General features: G+C 43.2%; 1 protein-coding gene across 1 annotated transcript in view; it reads right to left on the reverse strand.

Annotated features, from left to right (window-relative positions):
• ADGRA3 (adhesion G protein-coupled receptor A3) overlaps positions 1-14,063 on the reverse strand; it is a 105,379-nt gene extending 91,316 nt beyond the window's left edge. The window contains exon 1 of the mRNA XM_081303145.1: positions 13,525-14,063. Within this exon, the coding sequence (XP_081159271.1) occupies positions 13,525-13,772 (248 nt within the window). The 5' untranslated portion in view covers positions 13,773-14,063. The remainder of the gene's footprint in view (positions 1-13,524) is intronic.
• Between the last annotated feature and the right edge of the window lie 6,226 nt (positions 14,064-20,289).

Below are 20,289 nucleotides of genomic sequence, written 5' to 3' on the forward strand. Positions count from 1 at the left end.
GGGAAGGTAGGAGCCTCAATACCTTGCCTCCTCATTCAGGAAACAGCGATCATCATGACAACAACCCCATTAGGGAAAGCAACACAACACTCGACACTTACTACAGAGCCTGGCACACTCAGCAAACACCATCTATTATTACTAGGCCTAAATTCCAGTGGAACATCATCTGTCTTTCCTTACTCATTTATAGGTGTTCCCCAGTACAGCCCCCCAAACATCCTTCAGCTACTGGTCTGAATGCTGGGAACCAATACACTTGAAATGCACATTTTACAATCTATGACTGAGGTAAAATCAATTTTTTTGGCAACTACAAAGCTTACCACTAAGTATAGAATCTCATTATAGATTTAATCCCACCAGTAAAATATCCCGAGACCTTCTGTAAATGCAGGTGTCTGTGACACTCCTTTAAAGTAGCTGCTGAAATTCTGTCAACCAGTGAAGAACGCTGACATGCACAGAGAGCCACTATGACCCTAAGACTCTAAAGCCAAAGAAACAATACATTTATTAAGGGAGCCTTGGGCTTCTAAGGCAACCGGCGAACAATGGCCCGTGAGCCACTGCCTCATACCATGCCCCTGTCAGATCATTATTCAGCCCTGGCCCTTTCCTGATAAGCTCACACAGCGCCCCCCACGTCTAAGCCCACTTCACCAGAGCGAACATTCAAGAAATCTATTTGCCCCACTTGTGCTATTGCAGAAACCATAGTAAAGGCAACTACGGCTCAAATGTCGTTTTATAACTCAGGAAGGGATCGTGATCAGGAACCAGCCTGCCTGCTAGAGGGCGAGAGGGGTACAGAGCAGCATAGGGAACCACTGTGAAACAGAAGCAGCCAGAACACTGGTGTCGAAGGATCCCGTCATAAACATGCAGTGATTCAGGCAAAGCAGTGAGAAAATCAGCCCGTGATGCACAATCTTCAGGAGGATAGAAAGTCTGAAGGTAGAAGAAAAAGGAATGTGGAAGGTGGATATCTTCAACATGTTAAAAAAAAAAAAAAAAAAAAAAAGTCTTATGTTTCCCAAATTTATGGATACCCTACAGATTCATTGGGTGCTCTAAAATTCACACAAGCAGGGGACCTGCTCATGAAGCTGGGTTTAAAAGAAAGGAATTTGCATAACACAGGGAGAACTCAAGGTCCCAATGCTGGGATTACCCCTAGCAAATGAAGGCTGGAAGTGAGGGGCAATCAGCACTGCTAAGATCAGTAAGCAAAGGCAAGCACAGCTCAGCCACCAGGCTGGCGGAACTTGGCCTCCCCAGCCCTCCCCACCAAGAGGACAGCCCCTGCACTTACCATCATAATGCAATACAATGGTGCATGAACCCTTTTCAATATAACTACTGGGGCTTCATTAATGTCTGTGGCTTTTTAAAAAAAAACCTCAGTGATCTTGTCAGGTTTGGCCTGGCTTTGTGGGCTATGTAAAAATTTTGTGGAACTCTGGCATTTAAAGAGCCCTTAAGGATAATCTAATTCAAAACCTCATTTCACTGTGAGTCAGAAAAGTGCAGGCAGGAGATGCTGTCAGCAGCTGAGGGCCACATTCTACTCTGTGGCAAAGGCAATGAGAGTCCCCCTTATCCAGTCAGTCTCATGCTGCTTCTGGTGGTCTTTATTAAATAAAGGGCAGGAATGGTAGTACCCTGTGCACCCAGCAGAGTGACATGGAGACTGAACTGTCCCTAAAGGAAAGCAACAGCGCCATAAATTTGTTTTTACTTCAGGTGAAGACTTACCAAAGACACAGCCATCTCCCCCACGTGACACTGATTCCTTTCATCATAGCACAGCAGCTATGTCTGACATCGAGTCATTTATGACACGAGGATAACATTGTCAATCTCAAGAATGTGGATAAGCAAAGAAGGCCTGATTGAGTAATAACCAATACAACTGCAAACGTAATTCAAATACAATACAATACAAATACAAACATAAGCCTGACCACCTCGGGTCATTTCCACAACCACTGGATGAGAGCAAAATAGATACTAAAATTCTTTCCTTCAGTAGCTTCTCGCACTTGATATGGAGTAGGTGGAAATTCTCCATTACGGTTTCCCCGTTAGTCAGCCACCTCCAAAGAAATGGTTCAACGTAACCTGTCTTCAGTACCAACTGCTGTACAAAGACTTAGGCCCAAGTCTGCTGCCCAAGAGAGCATCTGTTAGTGACTTTAGGTCCAGAGTCACAGTCCTGGGCCAGAAGCCAGGACCCTGCAACCCACAAACCCTGTAACTTGAGAAAACCAATTTACCTGACCGAGCTTCTGCCAGCACACCTGTAAAACATGGACAATAACAACCACAGAAAGCTGTTTTAACCACAGAGACATTGCACGTGAAGCATTTAGCACGGCACATAGCATGTGATGAATATCCAACCTTAATTGTAATTAGAACTTAGAAATCAGTTAATGCTGTTAAAGTTCTGAAGGTCAAAGAGTTCTACAGACACCTTGGGTCTCTCTAGTCATGATAGTTCAAGGTAATCACAAACCAGCTTGAAGAGAAAGTCCAACCAGCATTGGAGGGGAAAAAAAAAAAAAAGAGTTTTTAAACCTTTTTAAGATGATGAGTTTGATGTCAACTTGACTGGCTAAGGGATGCCCAGATAGCCGGTAAACATTAATTCTTCTGTGTCCCGAGAATGTTTCCTGGAGAGATTGGCATTTGAATTGGTGAACTGAGTAAAGTGGATGGCCTTAGACTAGAAAACAGAACCAGCAGGTCCCTCAAACCAATTTCATCAGAAGGATACGGAGAGTGTTTTCTGAAATACAGAAAATAGTACAACAACACAGAAGTATTCTTTCTCTTCTCCTGGAAGAAAACAGCAAGGAGAGAGCCAGGAGCTTTACTCTTACTCTCCTGCAACATCCCAACTGCAAATTAAATGCATCACTGGAAAATAAACTCTGAGTCAGAACAAATCAGAACCATTTAGGCTTACATCATTGTTAGACTAGTTAAAACATTACAATGATGCATAGCAAGCAAGAACCTGAGTGAGCCCCGATATGCTCACCTTCCAGCCAGGAAGGGAGCCCATACTCCCCTGCGGACAGTCCTGGGGACCCCCCACACCTTCCTTCCCAAGTTAAAGCTATCATCCTCCTCTCAGCCAGACCTACTAATATTGCTTCTGAAGGTCTCCCTACTTCCCCTCTCATGCCTGCTGCCCACACCACAGTTCCCACCAAAATGGTAAAAGATGAAGAAACTAACACAAAGAACTGAAAATATTACACGGCTTAAAAAAAAAAAATCAAGCAAATAAAAGAAAAAGTCTTATAAAGTTCTTACAGTCACAGTCTCAGTCCTGAGATTGCTTTTAGTCTTATGGTTGCTTTCAGCTAAGCTGATGGACAAGTTTTTCAACTTTATCCCTGAGAAAAGAATCAAATGTCTTTTTTTTTTCTTTCTGCCAACAAAGGACCCTGAAAAATCAAATCCCACTAGAACAGTTACCTAGGATTCTTTATCTCAAGCAAGCAATCTCTATTTCTCATAGGTTTCTACTGGATGACACTCATTTCCCAATAACCTCACCTCAAAAAGCATGATCCCCACTTTCCTCAGGAGTGCTACTACCTTTCCTGGTCTGGCCTGGCCGGAAAACCACGCAGCCACGCTAGCCTGTTCCTCCTGAGAGCTGCCCAGCTGCATCACGGAGGATGAACAGCTTCAACAGTAAACAGTTGTCAAATTCCATCAGTGAAAGTGATAACAGATGTGGTCATCAAGGGAAAGGACCAGAATAAGAAGAAACATGAAGTGCTCGTAGAAAAAGGTTCTTCTCCAAGCAGATTTCAACAAGAGCCCAGGGCAGAAATGAGACTGCAGTGGACAAACTGAAGTGACAGGGACGGAAGATTCGAAGGAGAACATGACTGTGGAGGAACAAGAGTATCACTCATCATGGCGCCAAGGGTAAGTATTTTGGAGAGGGGATTTTTTTTTTTAACAGAGGAGAAAAGGACATAGGTATATCTGCTAAGGAAAAGCATCCCAAACTAGGTAAGTTTAAAGAAGAGAAGATAGATAAGGCATTCTTTCTTAAAAGGTAGTAGGGAAATGTATCAAGAAACAAAAAAAGAATTGGGGTAAAAGAGAAACACTTTTCTCTATCAGGTGAAGAGTAAGAGGTTAAGCTCTGAACTTGGATGCTGGCTATTCTGCTCTGAAGAGTCTCGGGCTTCCTGGGCCTACCTGAGAACAAGAGTCCTGGGGAAAATGGGAATGCTCTGCACAAAGATGGCCAAGGGCTCACGTGCTAGATGCTAGAGATACAGAGATAACCTGACCACGTCTATTGCTTCTCGGCCTTTTGGCTAAGATCAAGTGTAGCATCTGTTCTTATCAGTTTAATATTTGATACGTCCTCCATCCGGGGACAATATAGTAAATGGATTTTGGGAGCAGGGAGATGGAATAGGAGCTTGCTCTGTCCACTCCACCTGGTATTGCAGTACCTCCATGAACAGTGCACCCCCCTCGGGGGACTAAAAAAATAAAAGGAAAGAAAGAGAACACAATCTGGTAGGAGTGCAAGGACTGGAAATAAACCATTCCCAAAAGGAAGACAGCTGCCATAGAGCAGCAGACACCAGGCAGGACGGGGCTGTAAGGAATGCCAAGGCCAAGCTGGCAGTGCCCGCTGAGTAGCCTGCAAATTCCCTGTTTACATTGGGAAGATTTCAGAATTCTAACAGGGGGTTGGCCATAAAAGAGGAGTTGACTCTTGGGCTCGTTTAAAATAAAAGAAAGGTTTTTAAAAGGGGGGAAAAGGTGAATCTAATGAAAGGACATCTGTCTTAAACACTGCCCTGGAGATAAATGCACCAGCAGTCAATTTCTCTTCACCTTTTTCATGAGAAGAGTCATGAAGAGTTGCACAATCAAACAAAGAATGCTTTTTAAGTCTTATCTTGATTGGAAAGGAATCAATTTAATTAGGCATAGATTCAAGCACACTTAAAGAAAATTTTAACAACACTGTTAAAGAACCTGCATTTAGGCTACACCTGAAGCTGCCTCGGTTTCCCTCAGGGATCCATCACTTCTCCCCAGCCTCGGAAGGATTCCTGTTTACTCCTCGGTGGAGAGACATCTTGATCTGCAAGTAGGATTCAACAGGGTGGGAAGGCACTTCCATGAAGAGCTGGCAATCCTGCCCAAAGCTGTTTCACGCGACGGTGGCGCTGTGATCAGGAAGAATCACACAGGGGCTTGATTAAAATTCTGAACTGTAGATCACAAGGGCGATGGACAAGTTTGCCTTCACTGTATGGACTACGTGATTCTACAGAGAGTCACCACCACCACAAGGAAGTCCACCATCTGGCCTCCTTCAGTCCCAGCGCAAACAAAGCAAGAAAATTATGCTACAAATGGATTATCGGATGATGACTTATCTCCCTAAAAACCTCAAGAGTGTTAAAAAAAAAAAAAAAACTACTAGAAATTAGAGGTGGCCAAATAAATGACTCTTCTGTAGATTTGTTAAATTACATTAAACTTTGCTTATGATCAGAATGTAAACCATAACAAGGATTTTTTTTTCCTCTGATAATACCAGTAAATTTTTTTCCCCTAAGATTTCCAGAGGGAAATTGCCTCTGGAATGCATGGTAAATTGACAGGAAACAAAGCTCTTATTTTAAATCTAAAAGAAAGGATTAAAGGGACATTGAACAGGGGGCTGTATATTTTTGTTGCCCACCCACCCCAAACAAAAACTCACAGTGTGGGGGCCTTCACATACCGGTTGGACAAATGCTTGCTTGGAGTATTCAGACTCTTTCACGTTTGTGTATTTAAATCCATAACATATCTCTAAATCTAAAACCCTATTGTCCTGGCCCACAGCTGATACTGAGTCCAACTTCTAGCACATCATCACACTGTCCCAACATCCTCTTGACGCCTAAGAATATAAAGTCCTGTTCAGCCCTGTTCAGCAGCTCTCGGCTACTGTCCTAGAAACCTCTCTTGGTTTCACACACCTCTGCTCCACTCAGAATAGCCCTGCCTTCCCCTGGAGGCAGAGGCCCTCAAATTTGTTTCTCTGTTTTTCCTTGGATCTTCTTTTGTTGCAAAGGTTGACAGCTGGTTGACTACGGTTAACCCTTCAGATGGCTGAGCCACTAACAGAACCACCCACGGGAATCTGAAAACCACCCACCTCCAGGCCAGGCGCCATCCCTGAACAATCCCATCAGTACATGGGGTGTGTGGTCCAGCATCTGAAATTCAAAGCTCCCTGGTGAGTCAAACAAAAAATTCTCAACAGCAAATTCTCACACCAGGAAGGTGAAGATAACTGTTCCCTTTAACCCTGGGGCTGGGATGGATTCAGGCCTGGAACAGGGAGCTCTGGAGCTTCCTTGACAACATCCTCGATGTCTATGTGTGTTGTATCATGACAAGAAAATTCTCAGAAAGACCTGCATAAATGACAGAACTGAAAATCTCTGAAGGTCCAGGATGTTTTTAGATTGGAGAAAGGATTTATGCCCAAGAGATGGACATGAGAGAGAAAGCAAGGAGTATCATGCAACAAAAAGATCCATCACTCAGTCTCAAGCTCACACCTGTTCTTAGGGGGCATAAAAATGTTTCCCAGGATCTGAGGCTGTGGCTGAGGCACAGGTCTGGGTGCTTGCCTAGGATGTTCAAGGCCTGGATTCAATCCCCAGCACTGCAAAAATAATTAATTAATTAATTTTAAAAAACAGCCAAGAAAGATGAGAGCCCTGTGGGAGGCACCCACTACATGTCCACCCCAGCCAAACTTAACAAGCAGTTAACTAAGTTTATTTAGTCAAGCAGAAAAAAAAAATCCCAACCTTGGGAAAAACTGCTTACTTTTCAAAGGTCCCTCTTTGGACTAAAACTGTCTGTATTTGAACATATAGGCAAGCTAAACCATACATAAAGCATTAAAATTATATTAAGTTATAAAATAAATTCAGCCAGGCAATCAGTTAAAAACTTATGGGGCAAGTTTCCACCTTCAGCTTCTTAATCTCTGTGAAAACTGAATGACAAGCTACGTAAGACTTAAAGAACTCTGTATTCTCATTTTTGTCTGTATACATAGAGAAAGAAGTTAACACAATAATAAATTAGTTATACTCTTTGGGCTGAAGATTGCCCCATAGGGTCAAGACAAGGCAGAAAACAACTGCTTCCTGAGAAGCAGCTGAAAGAGAAAAAAAAAAAAAGTCACTGAGATTCTGATTAGAAACCATCCAGTGTCATTTTCTAAGTTCCTTGCAAGGGTTTTTACTTCTTCCTTTTGTCTGTTTTCTAAACCATCTTTATAGGCTCCTAGGAACAGAAGCTGGAATGGCACTGGGCAAACCTCTCCAAGCTTTCCTGTTGTTTGTGTCTACACTTGGCATACTGCCAAACCCACCAACTTCTCTCCCATACTCCTGACGCTGGAGGACTCCAAGCAGGCAAGAAGCAACAGGACCCAGCAAAACCTTGTCATATCATTAAAACGTAAGACTTACATTCAAGGACCAGAGGCCTAACTCGGGTCCAAATTCAGCAATATTTCGAAGCAACATCCCTGGCAGAAATTCAGACCACTACCAACACAATTTTATAAGATCAACTAGGTCAAATGTAATTGTAGACTGAGTTAATCAGGGACTGCACAGCTAAGTAATAAACAAATGTTCTCATTTGCTATAGTAGGGTAAAAATCTGAATTTGCAAACTCTTCTATCCCCCACTTTTCCTGATTTTCTACCATCCACTGTATCTCATGTTCTCTTGCCCATATAGAACAATTGTGGATTCCCCTACTCCATGCACTAGGAATATCTCAGAGTCCTTCCCTTCAAGGGATGTGTATTATGAGAGCAGCATCCAGCATTATGCAAAGTGGCACAAGAGATAGAAGGGGGTGCAGTTTGGCTGTAGCATGCATGCTTAGCTGCTTGAGACCTAGGGTTCAATTCCCAGTACTGCACATGCACACACACACACAAAAAAAAAAAAAAAAAAAAAAAAAAGAAGAAGAAGAAAAAAATAGAGCTTGGAGATTAAAAGCTACCCAACTTCAGAGAACAAAGGGATCAACATGCCAGGGCACCTAGTGAAGAGTCTAGTTCATGGCAGCTGAGCTGGATCAGGAAGCACCAGAGCAAGGATTATCAGGCACAGGTGAGTCTTAGCCAAACACACAGGAAGCCAAGGATGAACTCCACTCAGGGGGCAATGAGAAGCACACTTTGGTTAAGCAGAGAATTTGTTCTGAGGCTACTCCTTGGATGAAAGTATTATGCCTTTATATTTTATCCCCAAGCCCCTGGCACAGAACACCACTTCAGCAGAGAGCCATGGAAAAAAAAAGTGTGCTATGTATTGGAAATCAAGGTATGTAGGACCTTGGATTCAATGACAACACCTTTACCCATGATCCAGCAGCTCCCTGGTAGAGTTTTCAGGCCATAGCAGGTTGCTGATCTACTCACTGAAATCACTGAAATCTCTCCCAGATAACACTCACCTGGCAAAGCAGCAACCTGGCTACACCCAAGGAGTCGCATCTCTAGGCTGAACGGGGGCTGGAGGAAATGGCTGTGCTGGCCATCTCCTCCGAGTGTGAATCCAATTTCACGGCAAACCTGGACAGGGCTCCTCCCTGCTGACTCTTCTGTCAGCACTCGTATGTTCACTTTCCAAAAGGGCAGTTTTCCCTCTTGGTTCACCTCCTTTTCCCACCTTCCTCCCTTACCTTGCATTTTGTCCTTGAAAACTGGAAGCAAGGGGGCTGGGACTTCCTCTTCCTGCCACCTGCCCCCAAGCCCTCGTGCTGCATCAAAAGCCAATCCTGTGCTCTAGCTCCAGCCTGTCTCCTCTCCCATCCCCATTTCTCCCTCTCTTGGAAATCATCCCCAACACTATTAAGAGGGGTTCTCATGCTCCCCAAGAAACTCAAACCTTCCCTCCACAGTGCTCCTTCTGGGTCCCTCACCCCAAACCCCTCCCTCATCCGCATGCTGTTTCCATGAGCGCCAGCCCCTGTGACCCTCAAGCCACCCATCCTGGCTTCTTCCACCTGCACATGCTGACACTGCTCTCAGAGAGGCCCACGCCTCCAGCTGTCGAGGCCAGGGGTCTATTTCCTGTTCTTTCCCCACCCTGTCTCTAGGCACGTACCTCTTAATAGCTCCTGGCTTCAAACATCATCTTCTTGTGGCTTCAATGGCCAGATTCTCCCCCTGCTCCCCCAGCTTCAGCAAATGCTCCTTCTGGGTGTCCTTTCCAGCCTCCTCTGCAGTCCAGGTTTTGCCATGGGTCCCTCCTCTTCCTTCTGATCTGCCCTCTCTCTCCCCCAACTGACCCCCACCAGGCCAGTGTCCGCAATATCATGTACAGACCAATGATCCCAAGCTGTCTCTCCACTCTGACTGGGCCACCCCCAGGCCTGCAGGACCCAGCAGGTCTTCTGTCCCCCATCCAATCTTTCCCTTCCTGCAGGCCAGGCTCAACTCCTCACTTCTCCAAGAACTCCGAGGACTCCAGAGCCACACAGAGCTCTCCTGCTTCAGGCCTTCTAGAACACTGAGCCAGTCTGCAGTGCAGGATTTACTCCTTAATTATACACAGTCTTTAATTGGTCCCTAAATGTCTGCTTCCTATTGTGTAAATCCTTTCTCCACAAGGAGGTTTAGCTTTCTGAACAATACCAGCATTCCTTTTCTTGTTCTTGGTACTGGCCATGATGGAGAAGTACAAACAATGAGCAGTTTTCTGACAGCAAACCAACCTAATATTTTATAGAGTAAAAACTAAAACTCCTGCACTGTCAAACAGTCAGAAAAACCTGGACTTCAGCAGGCACAGGAGCATAGGAGGCTGAGGCAGGAGGATTCTGAGTTCAAAGCCAGCCTCAGCAACTTAGCGAAATCCTGTCTCTAAATAAAATATTTTTGAAAGGGCTGGGGATATGGCTTCATGATTAAGCACCTCTTGGGTTCAATCCTTAGTACCAAAAAAATAAAAATAACGTAGACTTCTTCACCCCTAAGTTTCTTGAAAACTCACATTATTATATTTTTTTATATAATTCTCTTTGTCTAGAATCACCAGGTAGCAACGACAAAGACGCAGTTAGAGAAGCAGGACAAAATCCGTAAGATTTTCTGTCAATGAACTCCTCAGAAATTTTTAAACTGAAAATATTAAGCAACATTTCCTATAAAACAGGAATGTCGTAAATAATTTGTATTTCTTGCAAAAACATTAAATTCAGGTAAATTTTTATTGAAAAAAAAAACAATTTAATCCTTCAATACAAGTTTACATGAGAGAGGAGAACAAACATGGTCCAGCCAAGGATTTCTGCCAGACTTTTCTTGGTAAACAGGGCTAAGGAAGTAGAAAGGAGTGTGGTTCACAGAGACAGTTGAAAGTCTATAACAAGCCCACTTCACCAACCAAATAGAAAAAGTCTTATTTTCATTACTTTAAAAAAAAAAAAAACTGATCCTAATCTGGCCCCCTTCCAACCCTTGCCAATTGCCAATTAATTAATCTCCCTCTCTGCAGCCACATCATAACTCACTGAAAACCCCTGACCAAACCTAAGGGATTAACTCAAACCTAGGAGCTGGTCCACCCATACACTGGCCCCTACAGCCTTTGCTCTGGCCATCCCTCTGCCCTTGACATTCTAACAACAGCAGTCACACAGGATGTACCTGCATACTGTCCTCGGCAAGTCTGAGCATGCTGGGGCCTCCTCACTCCAACTTGCTCACTTCCAGTTCTGGTCCCCTAGCTATTTTCTTCAGTTATCTTTCTCGTTTTTCCAGAATTGGCCCATGATCCTTCGATCCTCAATCTCACCAACTATGCTCCAAGAAGTACCGTTATCCTTTCCCTGGTTCTTTTTGCTTCTGCACCTCAATAATAGAGCAGTATCATGCTGTTCTGAGATTTATTCATGAATTTTCCTCTCCAAATACCTGCAAGTTCCTGTAGAACAAAGATCATGCTTCCTTTCTTTGTGTTGGGGATCAAACCTAGGGTACTGAGAATGTGAGGAGATCTCTACCTTGAGCTACATCCCCAGCACAATCATGTTCTCCTTTCTCTCCTGAGTTGCATAGTGTCTCCCCAAAAGACATGTCCAAGTCCTAACCCCAATACCTTCAGTGTGACTTTATTTGGAAATAGGGACTTTGTAGGTACAAGTAAGAAAAGGGTCTTGAGTGGACATCATCCTGGACTTAAGAGTTGACCCTAAATTCAGTGACTGTTGATCTTATGAGTGAAGAGAATCTGAGACACAAAGAGACTGGAGCAGGCTGCCACAAACTCAAGAACATTAGAAAATGAAAGGAGTAAGGAAGGATCCTTCCCTAACTTCTTCAGAATAGGCCCAGCTGACATCTTGATTTTGGACTGTGGACTCCAGATTTGTGGGGAAAATAAATGTGTTATTTCAAGCCACCAAGTATGAAGTAATTTGCAGCAGCCTAAGAAAACTAACACACACACACACACACACACACACACACACACTCCAAAGCCTAACATGCCAGCTTCTACCAAGGAGCCTCCCAATCAAAACTGCGTTGAACTAAGACAGATGAAAAAAGCAAGAGGGAAAGATGAGAACGTATCTGAACTGCAGAGCAAGAATCTGAGACATGGTCCCAGATACCAAACAATCACTACTCTTGGATATGTCAGTTATCCACAGTGGACTCCTTGCCTAATAAAATAAGGGAAGTGACCCCTAAGACCTTCTACCAAGTCTGAAATACCTTGAACACACCTTACCCAAAACATCAGTTTAAACTGATCCTTAAATAAATTACTTCTTCCCACTCACAAAAATAAATTTTGTTAATTTTACTTTCATCCAAAGGGCTTTCAGATACCAAAAAAAAAAAAAAAGTTGGATAAAAATGGTATTTCAACTCGTGAAAATTTTAGTAAAATAATTTAGTGATTAATATGGCCAAAAGTGATTTTCTACACTATCACCTACTTTTTTTCTGCAAAGCCAAATCAACAATTTAAAAGAAGTTGATCAAATCCAGCTGGTATCGTTGACATTTCAGAAAAATCGGACCCAAACATGAATCAACTTAAGCACCACTCACTGACCCAGAACCTAAATGTTTACGTCACTGCATGGTGACTAATTTTTGCAGAGTAACAAGGGACTTCTCAAACACTGGGGTTTTCTCCAGTAGATTAAAAATGTAATTAAGGTCCCATACCCAAAATTTCCACTTCAAAGCATCTAGCCAAATAAACACAACTGCTGCCACCACCAAATGATGAAGTTTTGGTAGATGAGTCAAACAGAAAAAAAACTGTTTTACCTATCTTTTTGCGCCTCTCTCTCTCTCTCTCTCTCTCTCTCTCTCTCTCTATATATATATATATATATATATATATATATACACACACACACACACACAGTTTTTTCCCGTGTCACAGCCTTCCCTGGTATACCTGTATATCCTGCTGAGGAATTTGGGTTAAATTAAAAAACATATTTTGGGTTTTTTCATAGAAGATGCTGTGGCCTTTGCCTTCATGTTTTTAGTGGAAGCCTTCTTTTTTAGGAAACCAACCAAAACAACATAGAGGAAAACGGAGCCAAGGGACTCATATTTCAGTCTGACAAAATATCCATTAGAAACACTTAAAATTTTCCAAACCAATTTATCATTCAAAAAACACAGTCTGGAGTCACTGGAGCCAACGATTCAGCTAGAACTGGCAGAACTATGCCTTCAAAAACCTGGACCTTGAATCCTAACACAAAGTGAGTTACCAAAATTTTTCCTTCCAGGTGGTAACTCAATCCGAAACTCACAGTGGAGTTGGAGGGCTCCACGAGGCAGTTTTAATTCCGTGGTTCTTGGCTTTTCAAGATGATTTCTCACAGACATGAAAATGGGACTGGAAAGTGGGTGCATGTTTGCAGCCCTTAATCACAAGTCTACCTCAAAAGGTGCTCTTTAACTGCAAGAAAATTAGGGCAGCAAAGGGCTAGGGAAGTCTCTGGGTCTGGGGAGTACACAAGGGCGTTCAAAGTTCTTGTATTCTGCAAACTCAACTACCTAGATGTAACTTAATCTGCATGGAGGCAGATTGTAAGCCAGCGCTGTTTTCTAGAAGTCCAAAACCAGGATGAATGAGCTTTAACTGTGCCGACTGCAGGTTTACTTGCATCCTCACGTGGCAAGGCGCAGCCACACAAGCGCAGCGCCCAGGAGCCCGAAAACTTTACTTTGCAAACTAGCAGTGCCCGGGATACGGCTCCGAGGCAGACTGCCTCGCCTTGCCCCAAACTGCACCCACGCCAAGTAGCCTTCCCCCGGCACCACCCGCTGCATGCAGCTCCATTCACACAAAGGCGCGTGGATGCCGGCAGGACCCTTCTCCAAAGTTAAGGAGAAGCCGGGAGACAAGAGAGAGGGAGGAAGAGGACCCGGGGGCCCGCAGGCTACTCACAGGGTGACCGTGCGGTTGGGCAGCGTGTCCGGGGGCAGGACCTGCGCGAGCTCCAGGCTGCTGCACACCACCTTGCCCTCGGCGGCGCCCGCCGCCCTGCCGGTCCCTCGGGGCCGCCCGTCGTGCTTGCAGCCCGGGGGTAGCGCCGCGGCCCCGCCGCCACCTCCCAGGACTGTGAGCAGCGCGAGCGGCAGCAGCAGCAGCAGCGGCGGCGGCGCGCGGCCCCGCGGGCGCCCGGGCGGCTCCATGCTGCGGGCCGCGCGCGGGCTGGGGCCTGAGGCCGAGCGGCGGCGCACTGGCCTAGCGGGCGGCTCCTGGGCGAGGGCGGACAGGGGTGCGGTGCGGGCCCGGCGGCGCCCGGAGCCTCGTGGCGGCCGCAGGACTGGCCCTCCGCGGCGCCGACATGCTCCTTTGTCCGCTGCGACCGCGCTCGGCCTCGGGGGAGCCGCAGGGTCAAGACCGCCTGGTCCCAGCGCCGCTCTACGGCCCGGCAGGAGCGCCGCCCCCTCCCGGCCGCCTCCCCCGGCCCGCGGCGGCTCCTCCCCGCCCCGCCCCCGCCCCTCCGCCGACGCCGCTCCTGCCCTGGGCTCGCCCACCGCTGCCCGCCGCTCGCGGAGGAGGCGCGCTGCGGACCCCGGGGCCAGACCAGACCCGGTGCTCGCCTGGAAGCGGGAGTTTGCGGGGCCCGCGGAGGACAGTAACTCGTGCAGGGTGTGGAACAAAGTTCTAGTCCAAACTCCAGCCCTGGTGGCTGCCCTCCCGCAGTTTTCTCTTCGCCGTCGCCTTCCAGACAAAGCCGCACTGTGCGCTCCTGGGACCGCCCGAGGCGCCGGAGGAACCCAGCCCTGAGGATGGAGCCAGGGGCTACTAGAGAGCTGAGTTTCCTTCCCACGACCTGAGGGTGAAAGCACCCCAAACCAGGTATCAGGAAAGGCATCGCCTTCCCACCTCACTAGGGTAGTCTCCTGTGTTCCTCATACAGGTTCCTGTCCAATAAAATGAACTCAAGCTATTTCTAGCCTTCAGCCACAACTATGGACACTTCAAAGGTTGCATGGAGGTCTCGCTGGACTAGCAGCCTTTTGAAAAAAAGTTTCTCTCAGAGCCCAAAGATAGCCAAAAGTTAACCAGTCCGAGCCATAGTGAGCAAACCGCCAGGAAAGGCCGACTGAGTCTAAGAACACAGACCCTGCCCTACCATTTGCAAGGCCAGGGATCATTACCCTATATTTGAAATTTACAAGGAATCTATCAAGTTAACAAGTAAAATGAATTTTATTCTACCTTGAGAAATATACCTGCAAAATAACCGAAAGGCAGGTTTGAATGCAGAACTCACAGACACCTGGGAGTTCTTCCATCCAGAATGACAGTCTGGAGAGGGTCGGACCTGAATCTTGGCCTGTACACCTCCACTCCTTTTGCTTCCTGTGCCCAGCTCTGTTCAACAAGAGGGTTTTGCTACAGGTGTGGACACCCCAGCCCACTCCACCAAGCTCTCTCCACCCCTTCCAAGGGCCACCCTTTAGCTTGCTCCAAGAGTGCACACACTAGTTACTTGGTATTGAAAAGAGGATTCTGAAAAGAGGCCAGCCCAAGGTCTGGAATTTCGTGCGGCAATTTTCATCTGAAAATACCAGGGTCTGAGTCCCAGGGACATAGTCCAGAGTAGAAAGGCTCTGCGCATGGTCCGTGGAGATTTTTCACCCCATGGAGAGGAGTTAGATTGCTGCCTTCTGAAATGCAAGGCCAGGGCAGGCTTTTCTTGCCTGGGTCAACAGCAGTACTATGAAGTTTATTTCAGAGATCAATTCCCAGGAATCTATTTAACGTTCTCAATAGTAAATGATCCCCGTTTGCCATACACTTAAATAAATTTGAAGAGCAGATTATTTGACCAACACTTTTTGTGATTTAACTATATAAACCCAAAAGAATCCAGCACTAATAATGCATTCCATGATGTTAGACTTGTTCTAGATCTGGTGCTGGGAATGTAGCTCAGTGGTAGAGCTCCAAGCATGGAGGCCATGGATTCTATTCCCTACTTTGCAAAAAGAAAAGAAAATAAAAAAATTTCTATGGGCTTGTTGTCCAAGAGGGTGGTCATTTGTGGCTGTGTAGCCCTTGAAATGTAAGAAGTGTGTTTTTCATACTATTTCATATTAATTAATGTAAATTTGAGTTTTAAGTGTCTGGTGGCTGCCCTGTTGGTGATGTACTGGGTCTGGACACTACAATAAATAGTGGGAGATTATCACCATTATTAAGTAGCTTTTAAACATATATATAGTCCTAGAGGGCAAAATGGTAACCTGTATTAAGATGGGTAAAAATTCACATTTCTCTTGAATTTATTTGAAGAATTATTATTCCCTAACAAAATTATTGATGATCATCATCACCTGTTTTTTATAAAGTAAAAAATTACATAGAAATAGGGAATTTTTTGATTACCATATAGCTATAGATTGGCATGTGAACTTCAAGTATGAATACTTTAAAGCCAATACTTGAAGTAATAATGTACTTATCTAATTTTGAAATATGTTTACCACAACTAACATCAATTTAATACATGTCTTCTTTTTGCTTCCCTAAAGTCAAGAAAGTTATATAGAGTATAGAATTATGAAAAAAATAGATTTCACAAGTTAATCCAAGGAGAAATATGAAAGAAATGTTTTTATTTTATGGATAGTATCAGTTGTTCTTGCACAAAGATCAAAACGTCTTTGAAAATAAAGATCATTAGAGATCACAAATAGGATATTAAAGCTGAACAGGGCCTTCAAAGTAACAATATTATAGTCCTTGGAAGGCACAGTTATTATTTTGTATTATCACGGATTCATGAGGATATGACAAGCAGTCCTTTCCACTTCTAAAGATCTCAGAGGATGACACTATCTGAAACTTCCTGTCTCCTACCCTTCAGTCACACAGAACCTAAGCTTGCATTAAGCTACCCCATCCCTGACAGCTTCTTGCCAGACAGGTCTATCTACTGCTGATCCCCCTCAGGCCTTAAGAACATCACACTAGTTGAAGTTATAGGACTTCATAGGTCTATTCAAAGTCCCTACTATGTTTGTGGTTGTGCCACTTTAGAAAGTCCTATAGAAACTGAGAAACTGCTTGTTAACCATACTTATGTGCACTTAGTGCCGGAAAACACTATTGCATCAACTGTTGCTTTAAGGATGGTAGATAGACCACATTCCAGAGCTGCTATGCTGCGAATCCTGTCTTGCCATGTTATGTGCAGCTTGTAGGTGATCCCAGAGAAACACTCAGATATTTGCTCTTCTCAATAGATAAACTGTATTAACTGTGTGTATAGATGTATGCGTGTAAATATATATATATATATATATATATATATAATAAACATGTGCATATGTGTTTAAACATGTGATTATAACTATATGTATATATACATATATGTATGTATATATATGCATATATATGTGTGTGTGTATATATATATATATATATATATATATATATATATATATATATAAAATGAACATGTGTATCCATATTTATTGTTAACAATTCTTTTATATGCCTGTCTTCCTTTTTTACCGGACAGTGAGCTTATGGACTCTCTTTTTAAATCATTGTCTCCCAGTTTTCATCACCCCCTATTATGTTAATCTAGACTCTAGATAAATTATTGAGACTAATGTTTTTTTTTTTTCTTTGTTCTAGAGATTAATCTCAGGGATGCTCTGCCACTGAGCTACATCCTCAGCCCTTTTTTCTTTTCATTGTGAGCAAGGTCTTGCTAACTGGCACAGGCTGTCCTCAAACTTGTGATCCTCCTGCCTCAGCCTCCTGGGTTGCTAGGATAACAGGCAGTGTTGCCATACCTGGCTAGAAAAACTTTATGGCTTGTCCAAACCCAAACATAGCTTCCTTTTTTTGGTTTACATTTTACATCATTATCCTCCCCCATTACAATATCAGTTCTGTGATACCCTTATTTAATTTTTACGGCATACACTATTAGTTAATGCAAAAAAAAAAAAAGCCATTCTCAAACTTTTTGTCTTTCAGGGCTAAATAATCACTTCCTAACCTCCTTTGCAACTACTGGTGGGACAAAACCTACTTCTGCCCAAAAGAGACCATCCAGTGTAGTAGATACAAAACACATATGGGTATATAAACTTAAAGTAATTGAAATTAAATGAAAAATTCCACTTCATCATCATTCTAATCACAGCTCAAGTGCTCACTGACTGCATGAGGCTGGAGGATATTATTTTGGACAGCACAGACTTTAGAATACAACATTACAAAAGCATCTATTATGTGTGTGTGTTAAAAAGAAGCTAATAGCTCTCTCTCTCTCTCTCCTACAATTTTTATTCTTCTTTCTTTGGATATGGTCCTATGAGGACATGACACCTGGAGCTGAAGTAGGTATTTTGTGGTCACAAGGCAAAAGCCTGAAGGAAAATTTCAAAATAATAGGAGAAATGAAAGACAAAAACACTTGGTTCACTGAAGCTGTAAGTGAACTGCCAATCAAGGGTCTGAGCTTCTTTTAATCAACAGTAAATACTCTGTGTTTGTAGTCACTGTTATCATAGTTTTCTAACACTTGAAGCAGTACTTGGCACTTAGAAGTAACTCAAAAGCATTTGTTGATTCACATAGCTTAAATCTTACTCATTTCTATGCTTGAAACAACTAACAAAATTCCTGTATTAACTAGTAATTTTTCTTGAACTATGTATTTTGGATAACCAGGCATAAACTCCCAGCTAAAGTGAACTTGAAATGGTTGACTGAAATTCCATCTTCTCTGATGAGATGGAACTGTATTATATCATGATCAAATTAGCAGCTGGAAAGAACAGCAATTTTTAGCACTTCAAATGTCTTAGTGATACCTCTAATAAGCCCTGAGAATAAACAGACATGCTCTGTTTATTTTTGTATCATTTAATGTTAATCTCTTAATTATGACAGCTGTAGCTTACTTTTTAGTCATTACGTAGCATGTGCTAGAATGTGTCCTTGGTCATTACCCAGGACCCAGATAGAATCAGCAGTACTATCTCAAATATCCCCCCAGTCTCATTAGACAGAGTTGACTCCTATTCTGGCTTCCTAGTTCTGAGAAATAGTGGCCTTGACAAGTCACCAAGTCTCATCTTTGGAAATAAGAGTTTGAACTGGAAGTAGTTTTAATGTGCTATGATTTTGTCCTGTTGAACCATAAATTCTTCTTTTGTTTGCTGCAGCCAGACTAGTATTAGAATGTGACAGATAAATGCTCTCTGTCGATGACCAAACACTTTTCCAAAATGGTATCTTCCTCGTCCTCTCCAGTGTAATTACCATCAGTTTGTAAATACAAGGCAGAGACACAAGAGAAAAACTGACCAGCAGTGTTGTGTGAGAGATTACCTCCATGTAACTGTAGCCTCCAAACATATGTATGGCCAGGGTAATAGCACAGATGTCATGGAACAGGGTGTAGCCCAAATTAAGATGCTCAAATAGCATGATTTAGTACATGTTTAAAATACATGATAAGAAGCAGGGAAAGAGAATAGTCTAGCTCACAAAGGATAGAGTACAAATAAAAGGTCACACTAACTGAGTATTGGGTCTAGCTTCATGTGAGCTGTCTAGATTTGTCCATCTAGTTGTTTCTCTCCCTTCCCACACGGCCACATCACTCTTCCCCTCTGGTGATAAGGCCTAGACTTGATGGAGGCCCAACACGGGAAAGATACCGGGAGCTACTTTTCTGTTGGAGAACACTGGGCCCGTGGTGCCTAGCCACTTACCAAATGGTCCAATAAGCAGCTATGAATTCATGTGTGCTTCTGAGATGGAGGACATGTGAGGTCAGTTAGATTTCAGCCATGGGAGGCTGATATTCAACCCAATAAATATGGAGTGCTTCATATAACTCACATGTACTTAGTGAATCATGGATTCGGGTGCCTCCTCATCTTTTTACTCTGTTCTGTGTGTGATTTTTTTCATTCATTCCTCCATTTTTCCTGGTTCACTCTATTCTGTACTTTTCCTGTATCTGCTATGATTCAAGAGCCATTTATTTCTATACTTAGTGTCATTTATGCTCCTTGCCTTTGCCCCCAATTTTCTATAGTAGAATTAAAAGTTCTTAATACCGAAAACATATTACATGACGGAAGAAAGAACAGCCTTTGGGATAATTTAGAAATGTGATCCACCACAAAGATGAAGCTAGTTTTTCTGAACAGCAGTGTTTCCTGAGTATCAATCTCCCAAATATATTATAACCTCTCTTCTCATATTGACTGTCTAGGGTATTATCAGCTTTAGTCCTGAGTACCAAGTGTAATGCTTAACATCTGTCAGCCGGCTAATAATTATTAATGATAGGCTCAGAAGCAGATTTACCCATCACAAAATTTCCAACTAAACCTTATTTATTTTAAACAGAGGTGTCCATCTTCCTTTGTGTCAATGAATGTACCAAAATCCATTTTTTATTCAAGCAAAATGAGAAGTTATATTGAAAGTATTCCTTTCTCAACAAAGTAATGACTACTTTGAATCAATCTCTGATCCAGTATGTTAACACATTGAATCTCTTGTTAATTGTGTTTCGATAATACATTTATTTTTTTTAACAACCTCTTATATCATTTGAAAGCCTCAAACATTATTGCATCATAAGGAATTTTTATAAAGTTAATCAAACTTAAAAAATTTTTAATCTAAATGTATTACTTCACTCATTACCCATAC

This window comes from Spermophilus citellus, assembly GCF_964194105.1.
Source record: "Spermophilus citellus genome assembly, chromosome: 8".
Classification (NCBI taxonomy): domain Eukaryota; kingdom Metazoa; phylum Chordata; class Mammalia; order Rodentia; family Sciuridae; genus Spermophilus; species Spermophilus citellus.